Below are 14245 nucleotides of genomic sequence, written 5' to 3'. Positions count from 1 at the left end.
TTTAATATTTTTCTTTCCAACTTGAGTCATTGTTACCAGATGTAGTTTGTTTTTAAATGGAGCTTTGGAGCTGAAGGTTTATCTTTGAACTCTAGCTGTTTCTCCCTGCTTTCAGTTTTTATGTTAATCTAAGCAAATTATATATTGCATTGATCACTGTGCTGAACATACAGACATGAGAACATCACCCCTTTAGAGAGACAAATATTCCTTCAAAGGTCTTTTATTTAAGACATTTTATTTGTCAAAGAACAGATTCAAGCAACAACAGTTTGGGGATAATCAGATAATTGTGAATACTGTTGCTTTTTTCTAACATTAAAGTGTAAAATCCTTATATACCAATGTACCATATCCCAACAATCCGTAAGCATTGTTCCTTTAATGGTGCTAGACGACAATGTGTATAATGTACAAAACACAGCCTAACACCTGTGGTTATATGCACTTAATGGCATTGCTTTGCATTGATCCCTCTGCTTTCTGAGATGGTACTTTTCACCGAAAGTTCTCAGGATGTGAGCACAGCGTTAAAAACTGTACAAACTGCTGCTGGACGGTAAGTGTTGAAGAACTAGAAAAATATTCTGGTAGCTCAGCTTTTCCAGGGGTGCTGTGGTGTCCTCTGTCAGGTAAATAAAGAAAAGTTTATATTCAGTGTAGAGAAACCAGGGTGGAGGTGTCAAGCGAGTTGCAAAGGAATAAGTGTGGGGGATGTTGAAAAGGCCAGCAGGCATCTTATCTGTCCATTAAACACACGCATACATTGGAGTCTTCAGATAGAAACCTCGTATTCTCTGGATTCCTGTGAAGACATTGCACGAGTTTGGTCAAAACTCAAAGCAGAAAACTAAACCAGTGTATACTTTAAAATGTGAGGACAGCATGTTACACAAACATGATGGAACAATAATGGAAACAATTCTAGTTTTTAAAGTATTAATAAAAAAAACAATAAATGAGCAGAGGAACTTTAAAAATGCAGATAGTTTTATAGAGGTGCACTGCATGGAACAAAATAATACTCATTAACACTTCTCTGTAACACACACATGTTTATATTATATATACATAAATCAGGCAACATCTGATTTGTTAGACCACATGCCAAACATTGTATTGGTCCCCCTTTTGCTGCCAAAAAAGCCCAGTTTTATTCATATTAGACTAATAAGACTAATCTTGAACATAGAGAGAGTGTCTGTCTTCTGAATCCAAACTGGAGTTGAGCAACCATAATTAATAGTGCAGGGACCAGAGCAGGAGACATTAGGGAACGCTGATGTCTGGCTAAGGATAAACTTGGATTTTGTAAAATAATTCCCATCAGCAGTGATGACACCCAGTTACGTCAATAGGAGGTCGCTACAATGAATATTGAATCAGTGTGCAACTTTGCCAAAACAATATTGGACAATTTAGTTTTTTTAAGTCTCCTCTTTAATTGGACCAGGAGTGTCATGTTTAACAGCATGTTCTTCTTAAATTGGTGTCTGAGTGGTGTTGGGTTTATAGAAAATTAGGAAACTTTCTGGGGAAAACCTGGTCTTGTTAGCATCCATCCTACTTTGGTTGGAGTCATACTAACTGTCAGAATCCTCAAAGCACAGGCTGGGGAGAGGGAATACCAGCAATTTTTCAATTCAGCTTATTAATCAAACATTAACCTAGTCAGAGTTTTAATTCATTTTAATTCATTTGAATTAAGTCAAGTCTGAGCCCAAAAACCTGTTTAATTTGTTGTTATCTATGATTCAGCTGGCCTTTACTCAGCTCCTCTCAGACTTCTCAGACTAATTCTCAAAATAATTGTTGTGAGTGATTTTAACATCCCTGTAGATGCGTAAAAATGACAGCCTCAACACTGCATTTAATATATTATTAGACCCACTTGGCTCAACAGCTCAACCACCACTTTAATCACATTCTGGATCTTGTTTTGTCATATGGCTTATAAACTGAACAGTTGTGTTCCTCTTTTGTCTGATCATTTCTTAATAACATTTAAATTCACAATAATGGGTTCCACACCAGCAAGGCACCCTTACAGTAGATGTTTTTCTAGAACAAAAGAATGTGTGGCCCTATAAAAAAGCTCTCTGTAAAGCTAAGACATTGATTGAAGAAAATAGGTTTCACTTCAGCGCTGTAGCCAGGCTGACAGACAGTCAGAGATCTGGCTGCTAAAAATGAAGTAAAGTAGAAGTGTAATAAAGCTTGAAAGAAATCCTAGTACATGTACCTCAAATTTGGTCCTTTTGTGACCAAACTGTTACCTAGATTGGACAAATGTTGCATTTTTTAGAGTATTTAGGCAAATGAATTCACTTTTGATGCATAAGTGAGTATTCAGGAAGTATAATAAAAAGAGTATTTCATGGGAAGATCGAGGACTGACTCACCTCATTGTTCTTCAGAAATTGGCAGCATGGAAGGTGAACAAAACAGCAACTTAGACACTAAAGGAACATCATCAGTTGCCATATGTTGAAGAACTAAGTGTTGAAAGCAAACGTTTGTTCTTATTTATTAATCACAGATATGTTACTGTTGCTTCTGCTAAAAGGGATGGTATACTAAAAAACTTGGAATTTGTGATCAATATATTATGTTTTTCTTTGACAGTGTCAAAGCAGTAACTTTCAGTAGATCTTCCACTCTTGGATTTGATTCAAATCATCGTGGACAACCTTTTGGTGCTGATGACCCATATTGCATTATTCAGAGGTATATAGCCTGCTATGTAGCCTTACCTTACTAATATAATAAGGGTAGATAATATTAAGATAACATCCATTAGTATACCACAATACAATGCAATGAACCACAAGGTGGTTCTAAATGAATGCAGGGCCATTAGATTTGATAGCGTCACCGACTGACAGCTGTAGGGAATGTTGACTCACCATTGTCTCATAAACTGAGTTGTAAAGTGTAGACTCTCCAGTGATATTTTCATATGGTAAGTTGGAGTACAGAGTGAGTCTTAGTGGCTTCCTCTGGAACCTGAGCACATAGAGAGAAGCACACATCAATTAAAATAAGACAAAAACAATTTAAAAAAAGAAAAAAACAACACTAGTTTATTAAAAAAAGCCACTGTTTTCATAAGCAAGCTCTTACAGAGATGTATGTGCATAAAGAACATGACCTTACGTGCTTTAACTGAAAAACTGTTCATTTAGAACTGAAGACCAAACTCTCATTACTAATTATTATCTTCCACAAAACCCCAATTCAGGTATAAATTAGTGTATGTTTGCTTTCTGCACCAGTTTGAGGCCACGCTCTGGCTTTTTGGTCAACATTGTTCTAAAATCCATGATACTAATTCTTGTGTCCAGTCCTTTCAGCTAAATATGTTTTCATTTGCTTTCAGTACATCCCAGTCAGACCAAAACCACCCAAATCTCCTTATTTGTCACAGAGTTCAGAAATTTATGTTACTAAAAACTTGCATGCACATTGCATGACTCTCAGGAAATATTTAATAAAACAGGTGTTTAAAAGCCAATCTTTTTCAAAACATAGGCTGTAGCATTACCGTGCTGGAAATAAGTGTTTATTACAAAAATTGTGTATATTTTAATTCTTTTCTCTAGTCATAATGTAATTTATTATTATTTTTCAGCAGCATTTTTCATCAGCATTTTTCTCCATTCTTCAACTAATTTTGACATACTTTGAAAAATAAAGGTAGAGCCCAATGATGAGGATGAGGAAGAAGGTGATGGAGATGAAGACAGCCAATGCTACTTGGGCTCCTTCCATCCTTAGGTCTGCAGTAGATACTGTTGGAGAAAAAAAGATTGTGAAGGTTTAACTTTATTTGCAGCATTTTCATCATGAATTTCTGATTCAAACTAAACAGTTGATATTAAGATGGGCCTACTACTTAAAATGTAGAAAGCACTGATGTGGTCATTAATATAAGATGATAATACTGATAAATTCCTTCATCTTCCTTTACTATTGGAGTCCTAGGGTCAGAGCCTATTAGTCTTTGTGAAGTTATTGAGATTTATCTTCATTGATGGGCGTCCATGTCTTGAAATAACAATGTACTTGTTTTGTTTTATTTGGTTGCTTTAATATGAATTCATACATTGACTGAATTAACTTATTAAGACCCAGAGAGGTTTGCCTGCTAACTGGAACCCAACCAAGTGATCACCTTGTAGAGCTGACTGCAATATTACCAGTGGTTTGCAAAGTAACTAAGGCAGAAAGTACAGTAATATACCTTTTTTTTAAATGACAACCTATGATTTGATGTCTTTAGTTTCATTATACACTCTAAAAATTACAAAAAAAAAATGCAAAAGCGTTGAAATAATAGGTCTGTTAATATGTTTGACTGCTATTACACACCTTTACAAATATAGCTGAATTCCACTCCAGTTGTCTTTATTTTTTTATACAAATTATGATTATATATTGCATATATATTGGAAATATTTCTAGCACAAATGATCCTTTTAAACTGTTCATCCCTCTTGGTAACTCATTGTGTGCAGGTAGAATCAGAAAGTTTATACAAAGACTTTTATCTCTGCAGGTAAACTTACCAGCTACTCTGTGCTTATCATACTCTGTTGGGTGGGCTGAGAATACAGAGAGAATGAATGTTAAATAAAAAACAGCAAAAGAAATTAAGAAAATACTTAATAAAGTACTGTTTGGCTGACTGAACTGAATTTTATTGAATATACCACCAGATACACTCTGTCAACAGTGATGAAAGTTCAACAGAATAAAACTTCTTGACTTTATCACATGACACATTACATGTGCAACTACAGTCTAACTGAAGGAGGCATTTTGCAAGCACAGTGAATACTTTTTTATCAACATTTTTTTTTAACTTGCAATCGTATATATGCATAATTTTCACAGTTTTGTGGATTGTTATGAGTTTAATTCCATTTAAAATCGAATCTATTAGCTTACAATTTTCCTAGTTGGTATGTTAATTCATTTCATCTCATCTACCTAAATAAGTCAGCTCCCTTAAAGTTTTCCAGTTAAATTGCTTAAGAAATGAGCTTTTGATTGTTTGGGTTATTTATATATATATATATATATATATATATATATTTTATAAATCAGGTAAAAATAAAAAACTTACTGAAGTGCATTTGGATATACTCCTTATTACTTTATTGTATTGTACATTGCAAAGATTACAGTACAGATAGTACGCAGAATTAGGTGTGTGTCAAGGAATGGTTGCATGGCAGAAAGGATGTAGACCCAAATGCAGGACTTGGGAGACAGGAAGTCAGCTGAAAAAAGTGCAGCTTTAATGCTGAAGGAAATACAGAATTCAAAACATATGAAGAACAGGGAATCCAAATGGCAGAAAACTCATAAAACACAGGGCAAAGTCACACACAGCAAAGCAGGATGATATTACAAAGGACCAGTTGAGATGCAAACACAAGGGCAGAGAGGCTACACCTGGGAGGACAGCTGAAACTATTCAAGACAATGAGACAATGTACGAAAATGAGAAAAATCATTACCAAAATAAACCTGGAAGCACAGAGCAGAAACTATAATTGTAAGGAGATGTATTTTGTTTACTGAAATGTAATTTGTATTTATAATTTTGGTACAAAATGTAACAAAGGCTTATTGAAACCCTTTTTCTGCTCAGATATTCTGTACCGTTTGTAATCAAACAACAAATCAGTTCATTATTTTGTGCATATACAGCAGCTGGGCTGTGCAACCCCTGAGACTCCTCTAGTAAAAGTAAATTACAGATGCATACCCTCAGTGGAGTCCTCATAGGTCTCTCCTGCCTCGTGGTTGTTTGTTTAACATGTCCTTATTGCACCCTGTATCCCTGAGTTGCCTTGATCAAACAGCAGGCTCAAGGTAAAGGCTGCTCTTTTGTTATTTTAGCCTCTAGACTGGAACAACCTTCTTCAAAGTGTCAGGACAAAAAAAATCAATTTGAAAAAAGACAGTTCTTTTTCATCTATGGCCTTTCGCTGTGATTGATGTGAGTTTCTGCTTTTCCAAAACATATTTTTTTTGCTTAAGATGATCTGTCTTTCAGTCTTTAAGGTTTCATTATGGTCACGTTAATCTCATCTTTCCAGATCACGTTGCTATTCAAGGTTCAATAATAACTCTTTTTGCATTTTTTCTTTGACTTTTGTATGTTTTGAATTTGAATTCATATGGAATTTACATTTCCAGATATAATCTTTTTGCTTCTGGCTTGGCCACAACCAGTTTTGCTGAGCTGTTTTCCTTCACATGATCTTAAAAAATGAATTGACAATGTAGAAACAAGTCATGCTGCAGTTTTCTACCTTTGCAGACAGGTGGCAGCCCACTCCACTGGGATGGGTGTCCAGGGACACAGTAGAGAAGAGGTTCACCCAGCAGCTGATGGCCAGTCTGGCAGGAGTAATGCAGGGTCTCTCCAGCCTGGAAGTGGAGCTTGTTAGAGCTGGGCATCCCATAGGTGGGGGTTCCTGGATGATTGCAAGGCTCGAAGGTCTCAGCTGAAGGCAAAGTAATGAAAAATTATGGTCACAACTGTGTAATTAATTAACTCCATGGCGGGTCACAGAGTTGTTGTTAATTAATATTTCTAACAGAATGCCATTACTTAATCAGTGGGACAGGTGGAGAATGATATTGTCAAGATTTCAATTAAATTGTGATGGTTATTCACAATCTGCAAAGAAAGACAGCATCTATTGTTGTAACAGCATCACTGTCACTCTTACGATATTCACTAATAACTAAGAAATGTCAACATTTCTGTCCTGATGGGAGTTGTGTCCTCCAGGAAGACAGTACCACCATTCACAGGACACAAGGTCTTAATTAACGATTTGAAAATGATGAAAATGAGGTGAATCATATCCTGTGTTCTTTGTATTCCCCAGGTCTAATTAGATATTTAATACACACTGGAGCTTGTTTGGTCTGGTTAGGTGTCCTGCTTGGGTTCTGGTTTTAAACAAAATTGGGTCATTAAATTTGGCAATGATGAAGTTAGAAATCTGTAAAAGTGCAGTGAATTTCTCTATTTCTACAACTAGGATACTATAATCTGTGAATAGTAAAAGACTTAATGTAGATGATGATACTAGTTCAGCCTTAAAGAAGGCCTTCATACCAGTTTTAAATTAATAAGCAGAGTTAATATTTTCCTTGTAGATAAAGCTTATATTTAGGGTTGGATCAGGTGACCTTGAACCATTGTAGTTATGTTGCCATAGCCTGAGGCTGCTGGGGGCTTCCTACGCTGTGCATTTCTTTTTTCCTCATCTCTTTTTTGTATTAATACATATTTATACACTACTATTACATTTACTCACTAGTAACTATTAAACTCTGACTCTTTCTTCCATAGAGCACATTTGTCCTGTCTCCCAGTGCTCTCTTTTTCTTTCATTTCACCACCAACTGGTCATGGTCGATGGCTGCCCTCGCTGAGCCTGGCTATGGCTGACGTTTCTTCCTGGTAAAAGAAAGTTTTTCTTTCCTAGTGATGCAAAGGGCTTGCTCGCAGGGGGCCAGGTTGGGGTTTTGTTCTATTATTTAAGGGGATTGTATATAAAAGATGGACATAATGTTGCAGATGAGCAGTCCAGAGTTCACTGGTACTCTCATCTGTACCTTGGGCCTCACAGTTAGAGAACTGACTTCTATCAATGAATGCTACATACACCGACTGCTCTTCCAATGGACTTGTGTGTTTCTCAAAAAGAAAGGTAAGAAAATCCCAGGAAGTTTATTGTGTTCATCTGGATGCAGCATTTTTCAGTGAGGGTGTTTCTTCACTAATCACAATGACTTCTTCAGTCTCAGCTAACAGGTGACAGCAGTTCTCCACAACCTTATAAGCAGTGAAGTTGCATAATTACTAAAACTAACATCAAATGTCTAACAGTTGTCACAACAACCACAACAACAACCTCATTTGTGTCACTATTAATATGCAAATTGTGATGATCATTGATCAATGGCCATTACTACACAGAGAGTAGGGGAATGTCTGCAATCACAGCTGTCGATCATCACTCTCATATCTTGCAGGCCTTGCAATACTATATTATCCCAATAAACCATTGCTCTTAGAGAGCATGTTTTTTTTTTGTGTTTCCTAAAATTTCAAAAATTAAAAGTAGGACCAGAGGCACAGCCGTTAGCTCATCTCTTGTGAAGACTGACACCCTCTTTACTTTTCATTTTAGGCTTTTACAGTTTTTTTTTAAATTCACAGTTTATTTATAAAACTATAAGGTCTCATTAAAAGTGGCACAAGTACAATGTTTACATACAGACCCATAAGACAGAGCTTACGAATAAAGCTCAAACTTGTACTTTCATACCTTCACACACCAGAAAAATCCCCTCATGAAGTCTGTCTACTAATTTCAGTCATCTACAGTAATTATTAAAAGGGAAGGAAAAGTGTGCACATACGCAGGCATCTAGGTAGCTTCTGGCTCCACCTGGGGCCTGATGATCCCCGACTGAAGCAGGTTAGCAGGCTGTTTCCAGACAGAGTGAAGCCCTTGTCGCAGATATATTGGATAGTTGAACCTACGGTGAAATGAGTACCTGACAGCACCCGTCTGCTATGCTCCACCTTTCCAGGGTCAGTACAAGACACCACTGGGAGGACAAAGAAACAAAGATTGTTCATAACTGACCAACTACTGACCAGCATTTTTTGTTCTTTAATCTCCTGTTTATTTTGTCTCGCCTGAACAGAGCGACATTACTAACCATGACCTTAACTTCAATCCTGGCTGATCTGAAATGCTTCTAACAGGAAAAGCTCAAAGTAAATGTACCAACGGTGAATGAAGTATGCATGTAAAAAACCCCCGCAAAGAAACCCCCAAAGAGTTTGCTGCTTGTGCAATATCTCTGTGTCTTTGTCCCTGAATGATTGTAATATGTGTCAAGGAGTACAAAGTACAAATTAACTAAAATTACTCTTGCTTGGTGTCGTTTATTGCACTGGATTATTAAAAATCTGAAGAAACAAGACCTATTGGCAATTTAACAGTTTATTTATTTAACAAACAGGGCTCAGTAGTAAGAATCATACACAGTCACAACACCCTGACAGGTCCTCATGCTGGTCACCATCTTGGTCGCACGCTGCTGTGGGAGGGAATCCTATTCTTCAACCAACACTTGTTACAAAGTCAGTCAGTGTGGTTGTGTTGGTCTCTCTGTCACAAACAGCACATCTGAGGTTAGGACTACAGGGAAGCCATTCCATCATCTCTACTCCAAATTCTGGAGCTGGTCTCTGATAAACTCTGCTCTGTGAGGGCGAGTTGAGATATGGGATTGACACTGGTTGCAGAATCTCATCTCAATAGCTCTCCTCATTGAGGTTGCCTCCAGTGATGACAAGCATTGTTTTACCAGTGAGGGAGATGTCGTCCCACACCATCACAAAAACACAGATTAACAGTGAGACCTACTTATTGTTCATCACTAAATACAAATTTTTAGCTGTAGCTCATCTGGACTATTGAATTTTGACCTAGAAATGGATGGCAGAGCTCATGGCTAATCCCAGTTTAATATGAAGAAGTTCACATAAATGAAAGAAAGTACTGTGTATGTAACTATCATCTTTCTATGAGGTGCCGTAAGGGACATTATTACTGAAACGCTCTCACACACACTACTGAAACGCTCTCACACACACTACTGAAATTTTACCTCTCACACACACTACTGAAATTTTACCTCTCACACACACTACTGAAATTTTACCTCTCACACACAACTGAAATGCTCTCACACACACTACTGAAACGCTCTCACACACACTACTGAAACGCTCTCTCACACACTACTGAAATTTTACCTCTCACACACACTACTGAAACGCTCTCACACACACTACTAAAACGCTCTCACACACACTACTAAAACGCTCTCTCACACACTACTGAAATTTTACCTCTCACACACACTACTGAAATTTTACCTCTCACACACAACTGAAACGCTCTCACACACTACTGAAACGCTCTCACACACACTACTAAAACGCTCTCACACACACTACTGAAATTTTACCTCTCACACACACTACTGAAATTTTACCTCTCACACACAACTGAAACGCTCTCACACACACTACTGAAACGCTCTCACACACACTACTAAAACGCTCTCTCACACACTACTGAAATTTTACCTCTCACACACACTACTGAAATTTTACCTCTCACACACAACTGAAACGCTCACACACACTACTGAAACGCTCTCACACACACTACTAAAACGCCTCACACACACTACTGAAATTTTACCTCTCACACACACTACTGAAACGCTCTCACACACACTACTGAAATTTTACCTCTCACACACACTACTGAAACGCTCTCACACACACTACTGAAACGCTCTCACACACACTACTGAAAAACCAAAGCATTTCAGTGAAACAGGAAGGCGTTTCAGTTGAACAGGAAGGCGTTTCAGTGAAACAGGAAGGCGTTTCAGTTGAACAGGAAGGCATTTCAGTGAAACAGGAAGGCGTTTCAGTTGAACAGGAAGGCGTTTCAGTTGAACAGGAAGGCGTTTCAGTGAAACAGGAAGGCGTTTCAGTTGAACAGGAAGGCGTTTCAGTTGAACAGGCAGTTAATTCTTGACAAGGAAACTGAAGGAAAAAGTGGTAGATTTCAAATAAACCACTACACAGATGTCTACTCAGCAACCTGCTAGTTAGGGGTGGGTTTTTATAATCGATTTATGATTAAAATCGATTCTGGCTTGGATAACGTGAAATCGATTCATTAAAATCCTGAATCGATTTTTTAATATAAATTTATTTTGCCCGAAATGCCAGAATCTCAGGTGAAACCTCACAAAATTTCAACAACCACCAAACAGCTAAGACAGTAAATGAGAGCAGGTACACGGATTCTGCACAAACACACAGCGCGGACCCGCGGATCAGAATCAGTGAGATGTCGCCTTTCTCACCCGACGGCACGGACACGGTCGGGGCTGAAAGCCGACAGCTCGCTGATTCTGATCTGTCGGCGGGTCCGCGCTTTCTTTTCACGCCGTTTTTGCGCCGATTCTAAAGCTGTTAGTTTTATCTCTCTCCAAACAATATTGACCGAACCAGCAGCAAAAGAAGATCCAAACTACACTGTAAAATGTAATTCTAGCTGTTTGTTATTTCAACATATTATTCTATATCAGTTTGACGATAGATGACTGAAGTTGTTGTTATAACATAGAATTACAAGTTAAAAACGTCCCAATTACACCAAAAAAAGCTAACTTGAAAACTCATGTCCAGCTAAATCAGCAACTTATGTGAACTTGACAATGTGGGTAAGTTGAGCACAGCAGGATTCAAAACTGCCTCACGTGACTGCTACCGAGGTGCATCATGGGGAATTGGCGGTTAACGACATGCTCACTTTACTTGGACGTTTTCTAATCGTCTTCTTTGGAATATGCTTTCAAGGTGAGTAACATTGGTTATAACTATAAGGAAAGAGAGCTACAAAAGTTGGAACATGTTTTGAATCTATGGCATGATGTGTGTTTTCTCTTTTACCGAAATGTTTGCTTTAGCTAATGTAGCTTTAGCGGACAAGGTCCAGCTTGTATGTCATGACCAAACTTGACCTAATAAACTGACACATGGCCTTTTTTATGGGTTTAATGTGGCACTGACCAAATCACAAGTATTGTGCCGCTAGCTTTAAGGTTGTGCACTCAACCACTGTTGCGATATTAGCAAGCTAACTCAGCTAATTAATAAAGCTTATTTCATATTGTCTCTGTACTTGTAAATTTCTTTCAAGTTCACAGGCTGTTGTATTTTGGTGGAAGTTCATTTTGGCAATATTTCCAATAACTGACTGGGTTCAAAAAGAACTTTTGGCAGGACTCGGATGCTTGTTGTCATCTGTTTACCCCTATGTAATCACTTAAGTTGTTATTAACTGCTGCATGCTAAGCTGCAAGAGTGCACTGAGGACTGAGACAAAATATGGTCTACAAACCAGCATTATATTAGTTTTTATCAGATAGTCCTCCAGTATGTTTAGTTTTTGCTTTAATTCTATTGTGCAGTTATTTGTTACCCTGAAATGCTTTATGCTTAACAACAGCTCACTATTTTGACTTATTTTTGAACTCTTGTGATCAGTATGACTAGATTGTGTGAGTTTCCATACTAAAAGAGCTGTAGTGATAAAATAATTGGCATCAGAGACACTGATTTTTGGCATGGTATACTGCAGAAGTTTGTTTTTTTTTTTTTTTTTGCATAATCTACCTTTTAATTAAACTGCATTCTCTGTATTGTAACAAAACTAACATTGTTTATATGTCAGAAAATTAGCAAACATGAATAAATGGCGAAAACAATATAATTATAACATATATTTTTATTTTACTTATTTTAGGTCTGTGATGCCAAACTTGATGCTGGGGATTTATTTTTGTCAGTGGAGTCAAATGGTAAGTTACAATTTGTGCATTTTGTCATACTGGAAACACCACAGATTATATTGTAACTTAATAGCTCTGTAGAACAAATGATATAAAAATTGTAGTGTCAGGGTACTTCTTAAGAAGTAATATGGCACTATTGATGATCACATGCAGGTGGCATAAACTAAATATTCAGACGTGTTACCAACAAATGATTCATTAACAAAAGCAATGGAGCAGACTGTTTAGGTTCTTGTGGTTGTAATAACATCCATAACTGCAAGTTTGTCATTAATTTATTTTCACAGGTCTAGATGATCACATCTGTCTTTGTCATTTAAATGAGGTGGACTTGCAAACTTTGCGCTCTTTTGGGTAAATTGCTGTCCACTACATATACACAGAATCTGCACAGTATTTCAGATCTAAAAAGGAGTATGTAATGGACTTGCTGGCTTTAATGTAAAAAGCCTATTGTGTAACTTTAATGAGGCAGTTGGACTAAACCAGTATTGCTCATCAAGGTAAACATCTGAGGAATAAGGAAATTGTTACTTGTCCTTTTACTCAGTGTTCTTTTAATCGCACGTTTACTAAAGTTTTACATCACATAAGTCATTTTCACAATCATTCTACTTTAAAAGATTTCGAGACAGACCTTATTGTTCTCTGAACTTCCTTGTTCGCTGAACGGCAGGTAAAGTGCATCTTTTGTTTGTTTGCTTTTGTGTGTTTGTGCTTTTTTCTCTAATGGGCCTCAGATGACTGTTTGCTTAAATTTGGGTCTCAAAGAATCTTTTTTTATTCTGTCTGTACTCTCCACCCCTCTTCTTCTATTGCTCAGGTTGAAGCAGAATTTGCCTGTCTTACATCTGTTGACCTGAAAGGGTTTCTTTTGCTGTGCTTGACCATTATGGAGAGGTTCGTGGAGCTGTTCAAAATCAAGAGCGGCATAGGAGGGCTAACTAGGCTCATAAGATGCTTCGGTGATGATGTAAGTGTTCAACTGCGAAATCTAATCCTTTGTTTAAGTTTTAGGTTATCCAGTTCAACTGATGAACTCATTGAAAGAAAGCTGATAAGTAAAGTCTGTCATCATATTTCACAACCGGACATTTAGTGTGGTAACTTTTACAGAATCTATGTATATTGGTGGTAGGTTGGATATCATATTCTACTTGAATGTCCTGATAAGCCTGATTCAAAATCTCCAATGATAATCATATATTGATGGAATTATGCATCAAAAAGCTGTGAATTTGGAGCTGTCTACATGCTTTATAAACACTGTTTAAAAAGTGTTTTTGTTTTCTTTTGACTTCTTTGACCAGAGCCCTACACAAAGGAAGAGGACAGAGGACCTCATTTTCTAAAGGAAGATCCTCACACACTTTCAAGACTGTGAAGGTTAGCATTGTTTCTTTTAGTAAATTTAATAATGACAGCACCACAGTGAATTTTAAATTAAACATGTGGCATCTATGAAACAATAGATGCCACATGATAACATATGTACTTTTTCCTCACCAAATGTATTATTACAAGATCTTTGACACTGGATTTGGTCTGGGTTTCAGAGAAACTAACTGGCAAGCTAGGATTGATATTATTAGTGTCTTGTGTTTATTCATTTCTTCACCAGGGTCTTTGACATTTCGCTGCTGTACTGTTCACTTCAGCTTTACGTTTGATTTCTCACATGTATATTGTAATGGCAGAGATATTAGGATATTTAAGGGGCTGCAGTGGCGGCTACAGCTGTGGGGGGCAA

At 37.2% G+C, this 14245-nt stretch overlaps 1 protein-coding gene across 1 annotated transcript in view; it reads right to left on the bottom strand.

Annotated features, from left to right (window-relative positions):
- Positions 1-281: 281 nt before the first annotated feature.
- Positions 282-14245, bottom strand: part of sez6b (seizure related 6 homolog b) — a 173944-nt gene continuing 159980 nt past the window's right edge. The window contains exons 12-18 of the mRNA XM_039622408.1: positions 8458-8649; positions 6327-6521; positions 4569-4604; positions 3683-3791; positions 2907-3006; positions 2403-2411; positions 282-805 (exon numbers count right to left, since the gene is read on the bottom strand). Coding sequence (XP_039478342.1) covers positions 776-805; positions 2403-2411; positions 2907-3006; positions 3683-3791; positions 4569-4604; positions 6327-6521; positions 8458-8649 — 671 coding nt within the window. The 3' untranslated portion in view covers positions 282-775. The remainder of the gene's footprint in view (positions 806-2402; positions 2412-2906; positions 3007-3682; positions 3792-4568; positions 4605-6326; positions 6522-8457; positions 8650-14245) is intronic.

This window comes from Oreochromis aureus, linkage group 14, assembly GCF_013358895.1.
Source record: "Oreochromis aureus strain Israel breed Guangdong linkage group 14, ZZ_aureus, whole genome shotgun sequence".
Lineage (NCBI taxonomy): Eukaryota > Metazoa > Chordata > Actinopteri > Cichliformes > Cichlidae > Oreochromis > Oreochromis aureus.
The sequence above is the reverse complement of the archived record's forward strand: the minus strand, read 5'-3'. Positions and strand labels throughout refer to the sequence as shown.